Source organism: Ambystoma mexicanum, chromosome 7q (assembly GCF_040938575.1).
Source record: "Ambystoma mexicanum isolate Mex_15411 chromosome 7q, UKY_AmexF1_1, whole genome shotgun sequence".
Taxonomy (NCBI): domain Eukaryota; kingdom Metazoa; phylum Chordata; class Amphibia; order Caudata; family Ambystomatidae; genus Ambystoma; species Ambystoma mexicanum.
Window position 1 is genome coordinate 657,374,415 of NC_090941.1, and position 22,097 is coordinate 657,396,511.

The 22,097-nt window shown below is 47.1% G+C and overlaps 1 protein-coding gene across 1 annotated transcript in view; it reads left to right on the plus strand.

Moving 5' to 3' along the window:
- Positions 1 to 22,097, plus strand: part of FLT1 (fms related receptor tyrosine kinase 1) — a 577,293-nt gene that overhangs the window by 67,633 nt on the left and 487,563 nt on the right. Inside the window, exon 3 of the mRNA XM_069639312.1 lies at positions 3,260 to 3,486. Within this exon, the coding sequence (XP_069495413.1) occupies positions 3,260 to 3,486 (227 nt within the window). The remainder of the gene's footprint in view (positions 1 to 3,259; positions 3,487 to 22,097) is intronic.

Sequence of the window (22,097 nt, forward strand, 5' to 3'; positions counted from 1 at the left end):
GTGAGGGATGAACTGACAGACTACAGTCCTTAAGCTGGCATTGCACCCTTTGGTTTCTTCAGAAACGTGTCATTCAATGACCCCGTCCTCTCCAAAACCAGGCCTTGTGTGTGCTCTAAATATATGTGTTTGTACCACATATTTTGAGTCCTGCGTTGTCTGTTCATTCCCTGACCATCAAAACAACATACATGTTCATCAGTACATACAGGCTTTCAATGGCATATTTGAGGAGCCCATCTTTTTGGTTATATGCAGGCATCCTGAAGAGCTTTGTGTACTAAATGGAACACCCTTCCACCCAACATCAAAGAAGAACCCTCCTACCAGGCGTTCTGCAAAAAACTCAAAATAGCACTGTTCAACAAATATGCATAAAACATTGCCTGTAGTGCTTTGCCTAAAACGATAACTGTGCGCCGACACTACTCTGTAACCAATGTGTCAAAATAATCTGACTGGAATGTACCATCTTTAGCGCTGTGATACCTCGGTACAACGTCCTTTCATCGCGGGACGTTTTTTCGACAGGGTTTTTACTGCAAATTTTTTCACGACAAAAAAAACAATTTTTATTTTTTGGGGTTTAGAAAATTATATAAATGGGATGTGGGTGTTTGGGAAAAGATAAAAAATGTAACGAAATGTGGAAACCCACCCCAAAAATAATAAAAAAAAATTCGATGGGTTTTTTCATTCAAATATTTGTGGTAAATAAACCCAAGGAAAAACATCGAGCGATGAAACGACATGGAACCGATACCTCCGGGTCTTGGGCACTACCAACAAATGAAATAAATACATTTTAAAAAATAATAAAATTGAAGATTTTTATATAGCTTACAAATGAACTAAAAAAGAACAAACAAGTGATTTTATAGCAAAATAATGCAGGCTAAGGAAATACTTTGTAGCAGTGATTGTCCCAGTGCTCTCAATAGCAACATGACAGTCTGTTTCTATGTAGGTGCTCTCAGTTCAGTAGGACTCTACCTCTCCATCTCCAACTGATCTGTCCTTCACCAGTCCATCTAGTTGTCCGGTGGCCTCTGTGGACATCTCGTTATCTCAGGGTGCCCAAAAGTATTTTGTGGAACCTCTACATATTTTAATATGACTCTACCACTCTTAGAACTTCACTATGGACTTCAGCCCAGGTGATTCTGTTCTCTAAGCCTTGGCGTGTTAAGTGACTTTCAATTGCCCTTACACTATAACAATGTTATCGAAGCCATCATCAAGGTGAAGTGTGGCAGAGCCATCTCAAGACACACCGTGAACCTTAAAGCCTGCCACATTGGACACTCGCCGGACAGGGGAAGGGCCATAACACCGTTTTGGGCCCGACAGCACGTCTCCTACTGTGCCCATTGATCCCAAGCAGGAGTGTAGAAACTCGGACTGGGCACCAAAATTATGAGGCAAATCTAATTAGTTTAAGCATTGGACTTTGTTTAGTGTCTCAGGAGGATATCTCAGGAATAACTTGCTCGCCTTCGAAGCCAGACGACACGGAGCAACACAGGTTTGATCCCCGTGTCGGCGCTTAGAAACCTCTGGGTATTAAGCGCGTTATAAATAACCAGTCATATCATATCGTGTGCAATATGCACAGCAGATACAGTGTTCTGCTACCTCCAGCACCACCTTTCCCCTTTGGCATGCACAATAGAGTGGAAGTCGCTTCTCCACAGACCGGAAAGGGAAATGGCCACTGTGCAAGACTGTAATAGTGGTAGGTTATCAGGGATGTGGGCACAAACCTAGATGAAATGACACTTCTGCATCATGGACTTTTGAACCTATCAAAAAAGCAGAGCTTTGCCAGGAGGGAGGCTTCTCCCAATCGGCCTCCAGTCACCATTTCAGATACCCATAAATTAGAATTAGGTATTTGTTTGGCAGCAGCTGGATGCCTTCTAGCTCAAAAGACCTTTTAATAAAAAATCGATTTAAAAAAAGGATTTAGAAAGACCACTGTGAACGCTCAGAGCACTCTTTCAAAATGTTAACTGTCACGTACCTGCCGCACACGAGTGCGTGCGGGGGCTGACAGGTTGACCGAGATGGGCAGGGGGAGACGGGTTACAGTTAAGTATGTGTTTGCATGCCTATGTGTATGAAAGAGGACAGTCTTTGTGGTGGGAAGGGGGCTGGAGGAAGGAGTGTGTCTGCATGTGTGTGTTTGAGTGTTTTTGTATGTAAGGGGGTGCTGGGGAAAAGGTGTGTCTGAGTATGAGGCAGGGTTGGGGTGGGTGAGAGGTTGAACGGGGGAAACCCCCATTTCAAAGGGTGGAGTTGGAGGAATTCAAGTATTTTGAACATTAAAGGCTTCCCAAAATCGGCTGAAATAAAATTGTCTTATTTTGGTGCAGCCTTCAATATTCAAGATAATGGGCTTCATTACAAGTTTGCCGGTCCGGTGGTAACGGCGTCAGTAAGCTACCGACACCGTTACTACGGGACCGGCAAACTATGAATTTTGCTGGCGGGTGCCTTTCCGCCTGCCAGGTCTGACCTGGCGGGCATACCGGCATCTGCGAGCCGAGCATGTCGGATGCACCGGCACTATTTACGAATGGTGCCGGAGCATCCGACCTCCCCATTCCCATTGAGCCCGGGCTCAAATGAGAATGGGGAGTAATTATTACCGACTCCTGGCAATGGGGATGTACCAGCTCCTTGTAATTACCGGCACGGCTACCGCCAACGTCGTAATGAGGTCCAATGACATAGAACAGATGGATGTGGCTATTAGTTAGATCAGTTAGAGGGTGTTGAACCCCTATTTCCTCCCCTGCTTCACTATCTAGTACAGTCCCTGAGAATAGTTCACACACTAAGCGCTTGCTTCTGACATTTGTGCAGGCTGGCTGTCCGGTCTAATACTGGCTGGCCTAACTTGGCCCTTCATCCTTCGCAGGTCCAAAAATGGACTACCATTGAGTTGGGTAATGAAAGCAATTAATATAGCGCTTGGGAGCAGGAGAAATACAGCATGAAGCTCTATATTTAAATCAGATATTATCTATGTATCCTCCAGCCTAATTGTCTGTGCGTTTGACCACCTCATGTCTCTGTTTGTTTGTTTATTTATTTGTAATGCACGCCAGACCTGAAGGCATCTATTACAGTATGTTGTAAAAGTGCTCAAATAACGAGATCTAATATTGAATGAGAGGCAGAAATGCCTTGCAGCGTTTTGGGATCAGGAAAGAATGACCCCTGACGGTTCTTTTCCTTTTGTCTGCATTTCCAGGGGGGACGCCCGCCACGCCTGGACTTTGCCTGAAGCATTCAATAATAGCAACAAAAGGTTGAGCATCGTCAGGTACGCCTGTGGGAGGAAAGGGAAGCACTACTGCAGCAGCCTGACCCTCAGCCGGGCGGAAGCCGGTGACACGGGATATTACAGCTGCCGGTATTCCTCCTCAACGCTGGCGAAAAAGAACAAGATGGCGACACATATCTATATATTTATTAACGGTAAGGCTGTCCAGTCTGAAAGGCTTTTCGTGTTCTTTTGTGGTGGCCTGTTAAGGCAACTGCATTTAGAAGAACTGGTCTATGATGATTGGATGTGCTCCTTCCAATCAAAGTGCACAGACGATAGCACAGGGGCAACGCGCTGGTCTTGGAAACAAGACCCCCGCAGAGCAACAGAGGTCCGAATCCCAGATCCGCGCTTAGAATATTAGGCACGTTATAAAAACACAAATAAATACATGCATAAAAGTGAACAGCCTTATACATGGCTATTAATGTAGCATCCCTGGGTTAATGGGCCACTGTTTTTCAATAATAACACTCTCTTGGTGGCAGTTGAGGCCTTGAGAAGTGGTGTGATTATTATTGTGAATTGCATTTAATCTAATTATTTTTGCTATTATGTTTAAAATAAGCTGTTCTGTGAATCTGATTGGCTGTAATGCGATCAGGTTCAGATGATGTGTCCTAGATTATACTGACAGGACACAGCCCTTTGCACTTTATAGGTGGCACATCTTTATATGTTGTGTACTTTATAAACCAATGGAGAGCTCCCACAGTCACAATTGTATGAACTTTGGTGCAATGGATTGTTTTATGTATTGTTGCGCTTTTCTTACATGGTGAGTTATGTATATGCTTACGTTTGTCGGGGTTGTGATTTTTTAAATATAAAAATTGATTATATTATTATTTTGATCATTATTTGTGGTATTTTGTTAACCGTTAGACATTTAGTGTTTTGTACTGATGAATGGAAGCATCCTAAAATCTTGATGGATGTGAAGTTTGCTTTTTGTTGTGCTTGGATCCATGGATCGCCTCCATTTCATCTGAAATGGTGGCGTGGGCACTTCTCAAAGTGTAAATAGAGCTCCCCTTTATTGCCCTCTGGCCGTGATGCAGCTGGAGCAGAGAGGACTGGTATGGATGTCTTGAAATGTGCAGGAACCTTTCCAGAAGGGGCACTCATACCGCTGAACCTTTTCAGTGCCGAGAGCGGGTCACACCAGATGGTTTTCTTTTGGGTGGGTGACCAGCCGGCCGCCATTGAAGTCTTATTAAAGGCCATGGGCTCTACCGTGAGTGTGAACTGAGTACACCACTATTATAGTTAGATCTGTAAGACATGGGGCTGATTCACCCAGAGATCTGGTTTCAGGTATAATATGTAACCAGTGCATAATGTGCATGTTTCAGTGATTCGCAAATATTTCGCCATCCGTAACTTGTAGATCTAATGAAACATTCAGTGCATTCCATGTGACTCATATTAGAAGTGAGGGGTTCGCCCAAAGGCAGAGGCACACTTAGCAAGTGGGGACGTTGCTCAAGGTCCATTCCCACGATAAGAAAATTGGATTTGCACCCACGGAAGATAGTTTAGCCAATTAGATGGCTGGAACAGCAGAGGAGAATACAAATTCTCTGCCTGCTCTTCCAGCCACCTGATGCTCTTCCCTGGGTGGCACCATGTTTTGTTTGTTTTTAATGTGGTTAGGCAACAGGGAGCCTCTCCCTGTTGACTCCCTGCACCCCAAAATAACCGCAACCACTTCCCCGCCCCCTCTCTCCCTCCCCACCTACCTGCTGAACCAGAGCTGTTTGCTCCGGCCCCAACACTCCTCCATTCACCAAAATGGAAAAGGGATTTAGTCCCTTTTCCCTATGGCAGCGGCCATCTTTTTTCCTTTTTGTTTTTCCTCTGGAGATTTGCTGCACATGCTGGGGTGCGAATGGCTTTCATCCCCAAAGTGGGGGGCGGACATGGCCGGTAACGGCCGAAAGCTGCCGCCGAGTCCCTCGCTTTGCTTGGTCCTACCTTGGGTGACATTACCGGCCATGTCCGCCCCTCACTGGGGGGGGGGTGAAAGCCATATTAATAACTGCACTTGCAAAATTGCCCAGCAATCACGGAGAAGGTACCCTCTGACAGGAAGTATGCATATAGAATAGCCATTTCTTTCCATTTGCCCCAATTCACTTCGCTACAAAGGCTCAAAACCTAGAAATTAGAGTTATTCTTAAATTGATTTCAGATTTTAATAATGTTTGTGTCACTTCATGCACGAACACAATTTGATTACTAGCAATTTTTGCAGCCTGTTGGCACCTCACCAGCATTTAAGTATATAAACAAAAATGTCCCTGACAGTTAGTAATACTTAAAAAGCATAAACAGAAATACAAAAGCCGGTGTACCTAGGGATGCTGCATATACTATGTGTTCTAGTTTTAGAAGTGGGCCTGCGGATTGCTTCATTACCAGTTTTGTTGCTGTTGCTACCATCTGCCAGCGGTGGCGTCAGAGTGCATGATACCTGCAGGAAGAGTTATTAACAAGCGCCTGGTCACCAGCAACAACTGCACCACTCTGCTGAGGGGGGTGACCAGAATATATCACACTGTGCCAGAATCCTGTAAAACTGAGAACTCAGTCCATAACCTTTCCGAGAAGAGAGAGACTGAGCAGAGGTCTGCAGAGAACACGGTTGATATCTACAACTAGTACTACTGGAAATATGTGGTGTTTATGTCAGGGTGTAAAGTTGTGCTTTTTCAGAGAAAATCACACCCACTCTCAGAATTCTTAGACGCCAGCCCTTCTGCTGGTGATTTTTCCTATTGGCTCCGATGCTGCTCGCACACAAGAGACTTGATTGGCACTCTTGGACTTAAAGCAGGGCTGTCCTTGAACACCTGAAGAACTGATCACTAAGGAGACCATGGATCTGTTTGGGCACAGACTAGGCGACTGCAACAGTAAACCCTTGAAACCGACAGAGGATAAGTTACATTTTCTGCAGCAAGGCTCGATACCTCCATCAATAGCATAAAGTCCTTCCTTCAGAGGCGCAAGCAATTACCTGTGGTTCCAAGTGCTGGACACTAGCTGCCACCTTCTCTCGCATGGTATATCCAGTTTTAAAAAAATATTTAATTATCCAATCAGAGTTAGAATGATACGTTTTCAGAGGATTTCAGCACATGTGCCGGTGTCTTCCCCGGCCCTGCTGAACATCACATTATCAACTTCTTCATTCATCGTTATGTGCTTGTCTCATCACTCAGAGCTACTGTCCTGTTTGTCATCACTTTGATAAGCCATCCATCACCCTTTGTGAGAGCGCGTTTTTTCATTTGTCTAAGTAGTGGTGGCAGTCACCTGGATGTGACCTCTGCTTACTCTTGGGCCATGGTGGAATACTCATTTCCTTTTGCAAAGGGATCTGGTGTCTGCTTGATCTCTCTTTATCATGGGCCTTTTTTTAAAACTAAAGACAAGCTGACTTTTTACCATGTTGGGGAGACAGAAAAATGTGGTTGGCTGCATTGAAGTTGTTTTTTTTGTTGTTCGAAAGTACACACCCCTGGCTCCTTGCATACATCATTTAATTTCAGAATCTTATATGTTTAATGAGTGAGTACTGTTGTTTGCAGCACGAGGGTGGGTGCGAGGGGGGTCAGTGTTTATTTCCGATAGCACCCTCAGTAACTTGATCAGGCATCTCACGAGGAAGAGTTGCCAGTCCTTCCTGAAGCCCCATGCAGCAGTGGGATTTAAGCTTTTTTTAAGTCGAGCCTCCTTGAGTAAAAATGTTATTGCCGAACCTCCCCCTTGAGTAGAAATATTGCTGCTGGGCCCCCCTAGATGTCATTTCTGCTTATTTTTCTATCAAAATCAGTCACTGTACTCCCTTTTGGAAGAGCCTCGTATCCACCTCCCCCCTGCAACCCTTCACCCCAATCCACCTCTGCGGCAGACAGCACCACATTTTGAAGACCACTGCCCTACAGTGAACCAAAAAAGGCGAGATTGTCCCGTTTCTTTCACTATTACACGGAAATGTAGGGTGTTGCAAAGATGAATGATATGGTCATCCAGTGCTAGCCAATAAGAAGTTCATCATTCGCGAATGGCTCACATTTTCTATTGATTCACCCACGAGAGTTCCCCAGCAGTCGCAGCTGCCCACTAGCGACCTGTAGCACATACAGGTACACGCCGCATAACAGCTGGTGATTAATACAAATGGCAAAATCAGACGGATGGAGAAATCAGATGGTTGTCTCTTTTCGGGTGCCAAGCTTCAAGACGTTTCGGAGCAAGCTGATTCCGTTTACAAGAATGGATTGAAATATAAACTCTCATGTGAGTTGTTTGTGGATGCAGTAAACATCCCTAAGAGTCCAAGCGTCAAGACGCTATAGAGTCAATGGCACTCATCACTAGTTTGCCAGTATCCTAGCGGTAAATCCACCAGGATATCAGCAAACTGTATTACTGTTACAGACACTCGGTCCCGTGGAATTTCCGGTGATGGTGGTAACTCCCCATTCCATGGAGACCCACTGGAATCCATGGGGGAGTCTGCCAGTAATTCAGGCGCCGGTATTACCAGTGCTTGTAATACCGGCATTGTTTGCCAGTAAGGTGATATAATGATCTCCAGTTTCTAGCTGGAGGTCATTCTGCCACCTCACAGGCAAACTTGTAGTTGGCCGGTGCAGAAACGTGCCGTTGTACGGTAATACTGACACGTTAATTCCGCACTGTCCAACTCATAATGAGGCCCACTGTCTCAGAGCACTATATAAAATAAATGCATAACACAAAAGCTACTTGATTAAGAAAGTACTAGCTTTCCCCTACTCAGCATTGATCAATAATTCAATACAGAATATGTCCTACTTCTAAGCGCTGTAATTTTAGGTGTTACTATCACTCAACTTAATGGTAGTAATGTATCCGCCTCAGAAGGATGAAGAGCTGAGCTGGCCATTGGTTTCATACTTGCAATGTTCGTGAGAGAGGTGTGCACTTGTGTCCTATCCGACCAAACATGTTGGTATTTTATGCACACAATACATGTTTTTGCGCCATTGACATGAACTATGCACTGTGTTTTCTGTTTTTGTAAATGTCAACAAATGCAGAAGAGGTATATATTATAGAATTCAGTGTGTGCCTGAGGTACATCTGTTGCATCTGAAATGTCAAAATCAGAAATAAAAAGTTCTGGTATCATAATTGGATGTTACTAGTGTAAGGGAGGAAGGGTCCTTTCGCATCATCAAGCCTTGAAGAGACAACTGGCTTTAAATAACTTCATGGCAGTAAGCCATCAGTTGTGGGCCCTGTGTAATCCTCAGAGTGCATAGAGCCATCACGCAACCAGCATGGCCACTCAAAGAAGACCAGAGAAGTTTTCAGTGCACAGAGAAGATCTGCTGGCACCAGTTGCCTAGTGAATTCCATGCAGTGCAGTTATCTTCTCTCGATTCAGTGTAGCGCACTGGTTTGTCGCCAGTTACTAGTCCATGTTGCTGGTTGTCCAACTGATTTTTGGCTCTGGTGCAATTGCTGTTCCCAAGCTAGCTGTCCCATGCTAGCTTTATATAGCGCCCTAGATCAGGGAAGAGACAATTCATTAAAGAGAAGAAGAGACATAAGAGGCCAGCCATACAGATGTGAGGAGCATGAGGGCATCCAACTCGCGGTTTCACAGAACAGAGTATTTATACCAACACTTAATTTTGCATCATGTCTGTGTCTCTTATTGCAGTGGGATATGCTCTCCGCAGCTCACGTCGACATTAAAATGAATATGTATATCTGGGAAGAGAGAATGTGTTGCTATGCCCATGATATAGACCTGTTAATAGAGTAATGTATTGCAGCTGGGGCAGGATAGTGGGAAGTTGTAGGACTTAATCTGAGCAGGTGGATGTAGGCATCGCACCGGCCCAACCGATCAAAGATGTAGGCCCTCATTAGGAGTTTGCCAGGAACCTTTTGGTACTATTGGCAGGTTACCGACAAACTCCTCTTACCGTTACCGGTGCCTGATATCCCTGTGTTACCGCAGTAAGTTCCCATTCCATGGAGTCCCAAAGGACTCCATGGAATGGGAACCCCTGAATCACATGCACCGCTGTCAACAGTGCCGGTGGTTCAGTGAATTCTCTGCCGTTAGGGGCCTGAACTACCGGTAGGTCAGGCCTGCTGGTGATTCGCTGCCCCTACCGGCAGACTTGGAGTATGCCAGTCCAGAATAAATGCCAGAGCCGGTATTACCAGCTGTTTTTACCAGTATTGTTTCCGGACCAGTGTGCTCATAATGAGGCCATTAGTGCTAATCCTAGGTCAGACCCAAATCTTAGATCCATAGGAGGGGCCAGAACAGAGAGGGTCATGCTTCTGGAATTTCTTCTGCTTGTTAAGTGTACCAGTCACTGTACTGCTTTATGGATGATTAAGAAAGTACTGGCTTTGACCCTTGAGCTATCCAAAACCTGGGCCCATCTTATTTCCTATTCCAACCCTGTTGCCTATTATACTATCCATTGTTCCTTCGAAGCAAGGTAAAATGTAGGCTGTTTGTGCGATGCACACCTGTCTGTCACTTCTCAGGGTTACGCAAGTGTTGGGTCTGCTTGTTTAGAGCTTCACAGGCCAAACATATCTGCTGCGCTGTATTCTGAGGAATGACAGACCCATAGTGGCCGGGGCGCTAGGGATAGTCAGGCATGAATATGGAATGGGCCTTTTCGCCACCCTTCGATCAAAATTCCTACAGTTGCTCAAGATAAAGGGAAATCCTGCAGTTGGGTTCATTTTTAGGGCTGGTAGGTGGGATGTTGTCACAGAATCTAAGAATGGCAGTTCTGTCTGTGCAGAGAAGCCCTGCAATGCTCGCTTGAGGCGCTATGCTCCGAGAAGGCTGAACATCTTATTGCTGGGCATGTGAGGCTTTCTAATTCAGGCATTCTGTTCGCAATAGGCTCCCACTCGAACTGCAGCCGAAACACATATGGTCGCCTCTTCCCAGGTTGGAGGCTATTTTGTTAGTTTGATTCTCTTAGTTCTGTAGGAATGTAGATAGTGTTGCAGTGATGCATGCTCTCCAGAGTCTCGCGATGGTTGTTCTGTATGGCGCACGCCACACTAATGCATTCACTCGCTCACTCTTAGAGCTGACCCCAGACTCGGCACCAATGCCGGGATTGACTCTGCCATGCGATGGATCCAGAGCATCTGTGATGTCCAAGTTAGCTGGATAATGTTGATCGGTAATTTAGTCAACAGGCTTAGATTAGAGAGGCTGGTTTCAAATAAACCTATGTTTAGTTATGCTATCTAGCCGCAATGTCTTTACAATTGTTTGCATATCATAAGGGATTACACAGTGATCTCTGGCAAGACCACATGTCCATGGTGCAAAGAGGAGGCTGGGGAACTCCAGTGGTTGGGGATGCAAGCCCCTGGAGATAGTGCATGGAGGATGCTCCAGATTTCACCATGCCTTGGGGCAATTCACCATGACAGTGACTGTCCAGTTTAGGAAAGGAGTATTAAAATTCCCAAGGAAATAAGTGCATCTCGTGACATAGTAAAGAGGGTCTGCAGCAGGGCTCAGCAACCTGCGCCTCTCCAGATGTGTTGGACTATGACTCCCATGATCCCTCACCATTGACTATGCTGGCTGGGTCTGGTGGGATTTGTAGTCCAAAATATCTGGAGAGCCAAAGGTTGTAGACCCCTGGTCTAGAGACATATCCAGCTTGATCTTTGATTCCCTAGGGAAAATAACACACAATGATCAGCCTCAGACAATGTTTGGGCGATGGGGGAGGGGGAGTTCAAAGAACAATCAAGCGGTTCTTCAAACACTTTGATCCCATTCACTGTTTCATGCAAAGGTCGATTTGGCAATCCAGTGCACGCCAGGAGCGCAAACCCTGGTATGGAACCCAAACAGGATCCAAAACTACATCCTATATCAGTAAAGGAAATTCACAGAGAATTGCGCTTTGCACGACCCCGGAGCACTGGCATTTACACTTAGCCCCCAAAAGAGTCAGACCACCAGCTCCCGCAGTGGCCATGAAACTCCTGTCCATCCCTACAATGTTATGTTAAGTTATGTAATGTTGATTTATGTAGTGCACTGTGGCATTTGCATGGTCTCCAGGCGCTCACGTGGCTCTGTAAGAAAGTGGGTGGGGTTGGTTAGTGAGGAAAGAGGGATAGGAAAGAAGTTGTGCTCTTCTGTTGATGCTTGCAGAACCAGGAGAAACTGGCGTCTGTGCGTGTCGGCTTTCTGAGTGTGCTTTGTTGTGTGCACTGGGCTTGTGTCCAAAGGGTAATGTCCAGTATCTGGGTTGTTTGTTGTTAGTGACTGTTCTTGTGGTGTGGTTAGAGTGGTTGTGTGGCTTGTGTGTTTCTGTGTGTACTATAGCTGGCCCTTTTTGGGCATGTGTAGTACGTGGGAGGTATGCAGGAGAGGAGAAGGAGCAGGGGGTGGTTAGTAGGTTTTGGCTCAGGATGTGTGGTTGTTTTATTGTTGGTTTCACGATCCGTAATGTCCCGTGGCAAACAAGGGTTTGGTAACCTTAGTCAACAGGGCCTAGAGAACCAGCTAATCCAGGAATACAAAACAGTTTAGATTAAATGAAGGAAAGGCACACACGCATGGTGAGGAGGTGAAAGCATAGGCCAATCATGAGAAATTAAATGAAGGGGGAAACGGACCAACACATCTGACTCCTCAATGCAACAATCGTTCTTTTAGTACTGGTATAAAAAGAGCCAGAAACCTCTTGTCCTTGTTGGTGTGAGGTTGGCATTCCAGGGAGAGAGTAGTGGGAATGTGAGTGCAGAGGGAGTATCAGCAAGGCAAAGCCAAAAAAAACAAAGCGATACAAGGAGAGATAGGAGGAGATGACTGGCAGATTGCCCCCATATTCGAAGGGCTCTGTTAGGTGGACAGGTTAGATTAGGAGGCTAGCTGAGAACCTTGTACCAGAGGCTGGCGGGTGCTATGCCTAGAACAGGAGGAGCCAGCTGTGGCTCTAGCAGGATTGTGGTGGTAGCCACAAAGTCAGTGGGTAAGGGTATAGAATATTGCACATCCTTGACCCTAATACAGGGCAGAACATCCTCCCTGTAAGTGCCCTGATATGGGGAACACCTACCTTCAAATCCAAGAGAACCACCTCGAGGGGCAAGAGGTGTACAGCACTGATCCTGTTCAGTAACATGGCTGAGAAAACCTTGTGGAAAGAGGGGTACGATAGGGTTTTTGCCCGTGTAGCATAGTCAAAGTCACCTTTTTGCTACATGTTGTAATATAAGGCCAAGATAAAGATACAGTCCAAGTCATGAATGGGGGCCAAGAGTAAGACGCACACAAATACAAAGAAGTGTGTTGGGGCACTATAGACCTCCCTGAGACTGTGAATGACTTGAAGGACATTGTCCTGCATGCAGGCACCCTGGGCAGGCTCGTTCTGGACTATCGGGCAATAGGCACATGGCCGAACACAAAATGCTGGTGTGGGCCTGTTTTTTTGGTCAAAGTGGGCCACTTTTTTTGGCCAATGTGGGCCAGTTTGATAAGTTACTTCACAATGTGGCTAAAAGATTTGACCAGTGCTGCTGAGTAAATATTGTTTTATATGCACAATTTGCATCACATTGTATCCCAAAACTCTCCCTTGGGTACTATTCAAGCAGTGTCACAAAAGGAATGAATTGCCATTTGCAACTGTGGGCCACTTTTTCAATGGTGCCCGGGACAATTTTATGGCCCAGTCTAACCCTGGCCCTGGGAGTTTGGGATTTAGATCAGGGAATTAGCCACTGGGGGTCAAGACGTTAGGTCTATCAGAAAAGAGTTAAACAGGACTTCTTTACAACCAATTCTGACACCTCTGGCTGTAGAACCTCCCCTTTCAGTAAACTTATTCCCAAAAGGCGTTCCTCCCAACACCACCTTCCTCCAATAAAAATGAGAGCTATGTTGGATGCAGAAAGTGCGGTATGTTGTCAGAGACGAAGCAGGGCTACAAGATATCACCCTCAGAATGCACAAAGAAAGACATGACTAGGAAGAGGAAATGATCACCGCCACCAAATTGCGTATTTGTATTAAATGGTCAATTTGTATGAAATGGCCCACCATGAAATGGTGAACCAGAATCCTACCAGGGTTCCCTGGTGTGATGGGTTGGGGCATGTGGGCAATCCCGCCAGCGACTAGAGGAGATTGTTACTAAAGGCTCTTTGGCAAGAAGCAAGCACGACTTGTCCGCGAGCAGGTTGCTCTCTGTTAGCGGCGTGGTATTGTTTCCTGCAGTAGGTGCAGAATTGTTGATCAGATCCTTGTGGCGGCCTAGGTGCCTCTTTCCCACGTGGTAGCGTGCTAGGCTACAACAAAGTGTTGCTATTTACCAATACAGGAACATAATGAAGCAGGGTACCATTGTGTGCTCAGGAAGCCGCCTGCTGTTGTTTTTAGAAAAGGGCATTTCAAGTCATAGAGAGATGGAAGCTGCTTGTGTGGTGCTGGGGACGCTGCAGTCTTTGCGTGATTGCCTGGTGTAGGAACGCACATGCTGCTATAAGTGGGCTTGCCTGCCTGCCAATGGAAATGCAAAGCCTGTGTCACGTGGAACCAAAGTGTACACATGATTGCCAGTTCACAACGGAAATGTGTCTGCATCTGATGCGCAACCTAACTCCGAAGAACAACGGAGCACAGCGCATTCTAAAAACATAAATCAATTACAGAACATTAAAAACACCTAAAATACAATTGATGACCCCCCTCATCCAACATTCTGATGCTCAGTGAGTTTAGCTCATGATATGGATGCATTCAGTCAAGGGGCCTCATTACGAGTTGGGCGGTAAGGGTTAACGGGCACCGGTAAGGAGACCGGTGCTGGTAAACCCTTACCGCCCTATTCCGAGGTCCCTTAGTGGGTCCCACTATGGGCGCCTGGTTTTAGCAGGCGCCCTTAGCGGGAGCCGCTAAGGTACCAGGGAGCTAATAACGGGCCCGCTACTACCGGGCCCGTTATTAGCTCCATTCCCATTGAGCCCTATGGGGGCTCAATGGGAATGGGGAATGGCTCTCGGAATGGGGACTTACCGGGTCCTCCAAGGTTGGAATAACCCGGTAAGTCCCTATTTCGACAACCAGGACCCGGAATGTGGTAAGGGGGTAGCCATTGTGCTAATAGCATCATGGCTAGCGCCTACCACGTAATGAGGCCCAAGGTCTCCTTTTCGGTGGCCATCCCCGAAAAAGCCATCCCCAGAAACAGAGCTACAAGAAGCAAATCATGCAACGATAGGCCTCGGAAAGAGCACGTGTGCAGCCACATTGTCCATATGAAGGGTTGGTTCCCAGAAAATATCCCGGTCCCAGTGAAACCAGGCAGCGAAGTGTGTCTTCAACGTTTCTCATTTTTAAAGCAAACATTACATGCTTTCACAACATTGAAACAGCAAGGGCGCGAAAGCAAAGAGGTCTTTAGGTGGCATCAGGGCAGAAACTTGCCCAGAGGCCTGCATACCATACCTGCCTACAATTGAAAATCAAAAACCCTCAGATGTATGCCCTGCCTACAGCCACACAAGACTCCGCCCCTTTGCACACGGCTCCACCCACACGCCCTGCCCACATGTCAAAATGTGCAGTTTGCACTTTACAGTGGAATGCAATAAATGTAATTAAATTGGCTATTCATAACCACCCAAATTGCATAGGACGAATGGCATACGTCTTCCATAATATCAATACACACACAAAACCAAGAGAGGATATTTTCTTCAAATAGTGTTTTTGAAAATTTTAAAAGGTGTGCATGATTTAAACTCCAAGAACCAATATAAAGGTTTTCCTTTAACTTGCAGTAGTGAAATTGGACATTTCACCTTAGTTGTTCGTTGTTTTTCGTTTTTCATCAGGTTATATAGTGCAATGGTGAGGTGTCCAACCTGCAAATCTGATGGCTGTGGTTCAATCACTGAGGTTGGCTTTAATTCATTAATTCAAAGAGGATCCCTATGTTTCTCACTTTAGATGGGGGGACAGAGTCCACCCTCTGAAAAAAATGGGTGGACTCAGTCCACCTGCGTGTACCCTCGACTTGAGCCCTGGCAAACTGGCCAAAAAAGAAAGACAGCATAAGCAAAATAAATGCGGTAATACTGCTTTCAATCCGGTGTCACACCAGATTCAAAGCAGTATTCTACGTTTAGTTTGCTCCATTCTGCATTATTTTTGCTCCGGCACACACCTCTACCCAATTGGCTACCGGCAGCAGTCTTTTGCAGCCAATCGGATGGAGGATTGGATGGGACCCGGAAACTGCAGCAAAAACCCGGAGACTCCAGGGTCTTCCCCAGAGACCTGGAGAAGAGGCTACAAACCTGGAGTCTCTGAGGAAAACCCAGAGGTTAGGCAGGTATGCTTGATACTGCAGACATGAATCCTGGAAGGGCCGGCTCAGCCTTTCATCCTTCCGAGATCAACACATTGAATATCATTGACTCGATTAGTTAAAAGGAAGGTCTCTTGTGTAAGTCACAAGGTGCAGTTCACTTATGTGTAAATAATGATTAGTATTATCATCGTTATTACTAATTGTTACTAGACTTACCGTCACATAAAAATGTGCTTCTAGATGAAACTTAGCATTCAAGTTTTATGGGAATGGCTGAGAAAAGTGTCCTCCCCTGGTTGCCCATTTTGCAGCCTTTACTGACCCTTCCTGATTGTGATATGTGCACTTCAGCCCCCGTTCTGCCCAGATTGCACCATTGAAACTCTGCATGTGGGCACCTGGCTCTCTCATCTTCTCCATCCCCAACTAGCCAGAACGCTGCCGCTGGACTTGTGTTGGGAGTGGTGCGATGGGGCCACATTTTCTCTTCTTTAAAAATATCTTCACTGTTGCAAATTCAATTCAGGTCTACATATAAGATGCCTTTCCGTTAAGTGGGGGCCTCTAGAGACTAGCAATAAGGACAACCTATTCAAGTGTGGAATGTCCAAACCGGCATCCGTTGCCCATCCATCAAAGTACGTGGGACAAACTATTTTGGCAAGCAGGACAATATTTGTGTGCTTACCCCAGAAAAAGTGAAATTTGAAATGCAGCTATTTTTTTCGTTCTTTTTCTTGTACATAGTTTATTACAAACTTTATACATTTAGAACGAAGAAAAAAAAAAAGAAAAAGAAATAAGGGAAGCTATTAAATTAAAGGTTGGCTACGGAGGCCTGCACGCATTTCTGGCAACAATGCCTGGAGAAAGATTTTCTCAGCATTAAGTGCTGGTTGCAAGGGAACTGGTTGAGTCTACATAGCAGCAACACTCATTGATGTAGATGTATTCCCATAAAAAGGACGAGCTAATCAAGTTGAAACAGGGCTTTAAGTGAGCCGAGAAATCTCATTCTCCAGCATTGGATCTTTCATGGATTCACATGCTTAGAATATTCCCCGTCGTCAGACTGGGAACCCTCGGTACACATATATAGTCGTTTCCTATAGGAAAAAACTTCCGACACTTGTGTGTCCTATCCACATCTACGTCCTCCCCGAGGACGTCCACGCACGCCCCATAGGACGTAATGGTATAAAAGCCCCGCCCCCGCGGGTCCCGTCAGATTTCAACCGTCTCCAAAGATAGTGGGATCTCCTCACGTAGTCTCTACTTTCTAGGCTATCGTTGAAATTACTCGCTGGGTTGACCGAATGAGCCTCTGAGGTTTTTTTGGTCTTACCAGAATGTCGGGCAAACCGTTGTTTCGCCCGTGCGCCACGTGCGGATTGAAGAAGGTTTACGAGGGGGACGGCCATCTAGATTGTATTTATTGCCTCCACCCTCACCATTCCGCAGACCAGTGCGAAATATGTAAGGGGTTTTCTCAGAAAACCCTGAAAGATCGGACTCGGCGGCTGGTGTCGTGGTTAAATGACGGGGCGGGAGCATACCCTCAGTCGGAGGTGGGCTCCGTGCGCAGCGTCGCCTCGACGAAAACATCGGGAGCCCCGCGCCGTTCAACCTCGTCGGAACCACCGGCGAAGAAGACTCGACCGGCGGAAAGGGATGTTCTACGAAGCCACTCTTCCAAGGAGTCTTCAAAAGAATCTTCAAAAAAGATACCATCATCATCATCGTCGAAAAAACAAGGAAAGGAAAGGCCAAAATCCTCCTCGGGCGATCCTCATAGATCTGCCACGAGTAGAGAATTGGATAAACGCAGGGAGAGCACCGTTAAGGCGGGACCGCCTAAGCCGCCTGCAGGCCCACCGTCGACGACGACGAACCAGTCAGTGCCCTCACTGCCTCTGACGCAGTTGGTTTCCCCCGTCATCAACCCGATGACGACGGCTACGATGTCCTCGTCGACCGAAGTTCTGGCCTGGAGACCAGAAGTTTTTGATATGGGGTTGACTGACACGTTACTGCAGGAACAAACAGTGTCGATTTCCTCGAAGGAAGACGACGGTTTCAGGATTGCGGGCCCGGAAGACCTTGGGCTACGAGCCAAGTCGCCATCAGGAGCAACCTGCTCTCAGGTATTTACCAATATTCCAAACTCGCAATCGGCCCTGTCCATGGAGGTCCTGTCCTCCTTACACTCGCTGCTAAAATCGTTGGATGAAAGGCTTCCACCTGTGGCGTCGACCCCCCCCGTCGACGGACCCGGCCCGTCACACCGTCCAACCAAAACGAGTGGAATTCCGGTGACTCCAGTAGTCCAGGAGGAGGGTGAGCTTTCGGACTCTTTATCTGACCGTGGGTCAGCATCGGATATCTCCCTGTCTCCATCTAGGGATCCATCCTGGGTTTCGGATGTGGAACTGGAAACACCAAAGAGCCCCACTCATCCATCGCCACCAGACGATATTGGCGCTTTTCACTCAATGATGGAAAAAGCATGTAAGGAGTTTGGCCTGGCCCAGCAGGAGGAGAAAAAGGACTGCTTTCTATTCGATCATATGGGTAAGAATAGACGCTCAATATTCTCAATACCCATTTTAGATCATGTCTGGAAAGAGGGTGTTCAAACCATGCGTCACCCGTTTTCTGAACCGGCCGTCAAAGGCAGCATTGAAAAGAAATTTAAAGTGCCAGACTCTACCCCGAAGTGTCTTTCGTCCCAACCTACACCTGATTCAGTGGTGTCGGCAGCGGCGACGAGGAAAGCCAAGGCTCAACACAAGTGTTCTACCCCTCCGGATAATGAGGCAAGACGCCAAGACGTGTTTGGTAAGAAGGTTCTTTCCGTGGGTGCTGCAACTGTGAAAGCAGCCAACTCTCTGGCTATTGTGGCCAGGTACGACAGGGAGATGTGGCACAGACTGGCCCCTATACTGGACCACCTTCCGGAGGAACATAGAAGAACGGCGATGTCTCTGGTACGAGAGGGCGAAGAGGCGTCGAATCATGCTATTAACATAGCGGTGGACCTGGCAGATTCGGGTTTTAAGCAGATAAACAACGGAGTTGTTCTAAGACGCCAGGCTTGGCTTAAGTGCACCAACTTCAGACCCGAGGTGCAGTATAAGGTATTGGACATGCCCTTCGAAGGTGACCTTCTTTTCGGAGAAAAGGTGGACGAGGCCTTGAAGGGCATGAAGGAGGATTCGGATACGGCACGGTCGTTGGGTGCTCTTCAGGGTGGTAAACACTTTCGATCCTTTCGTCCCTTTAGAGGGGCATCTGGCAACTCAAGATTTTCTACACCCAGGGATAGATCCTTCGGCAGATCGGCGTACCCTTCCCAAGGATATAGACGCGCCTCTCAAAACTCAAGCCGGCGCAGAAACTTCCAGTCATCCAAGAGACGACCGACCTATTCGTCGTCGACGAGCAAACAGAAAGACCAGCAATGACGGAAAGCGCACCGTTCTGGGAGGAAGAGTGTCAAGCTGCGTCAAAGAAGGGGAAAACATCACAACAGATCAGTGGGTGTTGGACACAGTGAGGTACGGACATTCTCTACTATTCAAATGCAAACCTCCAAAGTGTCCACCTATATCCCTACCCCAACCACATCTGGACAATTTGCTGCAGGAAGTAGCACTTATGTTACAGAAAGGTGCCGTAGAGTTAGTCCCTGCATCGCAGAAAGGCCAAGGGGTATACTCGCGGTGCTTCGTGGTAAAAAAGCCGAACGGAAAATGGCGTCCCATTCTTTACCTATGCGACCTCAACGAGACCTTACAGAGCCAGAAATTCAAAATGCTCACGGTCTGTTCAAGTGGGAGATTTTTTGGCATCTCTAGATTTGCAGGACGCGTACTTCCACATCCCTATGTGTCAAAAACACAGGAAGTTTCTGAGGTTCATGGTAGGTCAGACACACTACCAATTCGCAGTGCTCCCGTTTGGTCTCAAATCCTCCCCAAGAACGTTCACAAAATGTTTGGCGCCCGTGGCAGCCTGGCTGAGAAAGAAAGGGCATCATGTATACCCGTACCTCGACGACTGGCTGGTGAGGGGATCCTCCTCGGCGTCGACCAACGACAGCGTACAGGCTACCTTACAGCTTCTGCAACGACTGGGGTTCGCAGTGAACTTCGAAAAGTCCTCTCTAAGGCCATCAAAGAACTTAAAGTTCTTGGGAGCTCAATTCAAAACCCAGTCGGGAATAGTGAAGCCTTCCCTAGATAGAATGTCAAAGATCAATCGGCTGACGAGTCAACTACGTCTACATGGCACACTCTCAGTGAGAAAGTATGTGGCGATCCTAGGTTCCATGGCTTCCTGCATCCATCTAGTAGCCAACTGTCGATTGTTCATGAGGCCGCTTCAGGAATTCCTAGCGGACAGATGGAAGCAGTCCACGGGTCGGTGGTCGGACAGGCTAAGCGTCGACGACGACGAAATCATCCGAGCCCTCCAATGGTGGAAAAGCTTTCACAACCTGGACAGAGGGGTTCCTCTACAAGAACCCGAATTTCAGAATACCATCATCATGGACGCATCCCTGACGGGCTGGGGAGCACACATGGACAACCACCAAACCCAGGGCAGATGGTCTCCCACCGAATCACGCCTACATATCAATATACTGGAACTGAGGGCAGTGAGATGGGCCTTGAAATCATTCCTCCCACATATCAAGGGGTCGAGAGTGAGAGTGCTGACAGACAACACTACAGCCATGTTCTACTTGATAAAACAAGGAGGCACGAGATCCAGGACCCTTTCTGTGGAGGCTCAAAAGGTTTGGCATTGGGCTTTGAAACACAACATATCTATAGTGGCTCACCATCTCCCAGGAGTGAAGAACGTACAAGCGGATTCCCTGAGCAGGAGCATGGCTCAGATACACGAGTGGGAGATGGACACCATTCAGCTGCAAAGAATCTTCAAAAGGTGGGGTCACCCCTCAGTCGATCTCTTCGCAACGAAAGAAAACAAGAAATGCGAGCAGTTCGCGAGCAGATGGCCTCAGAAAGGATCCCTAGGGGAAGCGTTCTCAATTCCGTGGACAGACAAGTTCCTATACGCCTTCCCTCCGTTTCCCCTTATACGGAGGACAATACAGTGGATTCGCAGATACAAATGCCGGGTCATTCTGGTGGCACCGTATTGGCCGAGACAACCGTGGTTTTCCGACCTACTACACCTATCGTTGGAACAACCGATAACTTTCCAGAAAGTTCCGAATCTCCTATCCAGGGACAAGGGAACGTTGTGGCATCACAAACCGGACAGCCTCAACCTGACGGCATGGCTCCTGACTTTGCAGAATTTGGCAATTTGAAAGTCTCGTCGGATTGCCGGAAAATTCTACAGGTGGCTAGGGCTCCTTCCACTAACAAGTCATACATATGCAAGTGGCGAAGGTTCTGTATGTGGTGGCAAACACAGCACGAAATACGGCCTGGGGAAGTAACTCCTGAACAAGTTTTACCGTATCTTCTGCACCTAGCAGAGAGTGGGCTATCCTCGTCATCCATCAAGGTGCACCTGGCGGCCATCTCAAGGTTCACGAGAAGGAGACATTCCGCACCGTTATTCAGCGACAGACTGGTGAAACATTTCATGAGGGGTCTCTTTAGAACTTTTCCCCCTACGAAGCGGTTCCCACCGTCGTGGAGTCTAAATGTGGTGTTGGCGGCTTTAATGAAACCTCCTTTCGAACCAATGTCCTCTTCATCCATGCAGTTCCTATCGTGGAAGCTGGCTTTCTTAATTTCCATTACGTCAGCTAGAAGAGTGTCGGAATTACAGGCATTAGTCATAGACCCTCCATATATGAGATTCTTTAAAGATAAAGTGATACTATCAACTAATCCTACTTTCATCCCGAAAGTACCGACGGTCTATCACAAGCACTCGACCATTGCTCTCCCTACTTTCTTTGCGACCCCGTCGTCGACGGCGGAAAAGGCTCTTCATACGCTCGATGTGAAAAGAGCGTTAAAGTTTTATCTGCAAAGAACTCAAGAACTCAGAACTACCAGACAGCTGTTCATTGCATATGGTCCGTCGACGAGAGGAAGGGCAATCTCCAAGCAAGGACTGGCCCGATGGGTCTCGTCGGCAATTGCTTTTAGTCACTCCAAGGCCGGGAGACCCCTACAAGGGCACCCTAGAGCCCATTCCACGAGATCGACAGCCTCCTCCGCGGCGCTATGGGCAGGAATTCCTCTGACAGACATCTGCCAGGCGGCGGCGTGGTCAGTCCCACACACGTTCACACGCCATTACTGCCTGGAAAGGCAGCATGCGGATGAAGTACAGATGGGGAGGGCAGTGCTGCGCCATCTTTTTCAATGAGGTAA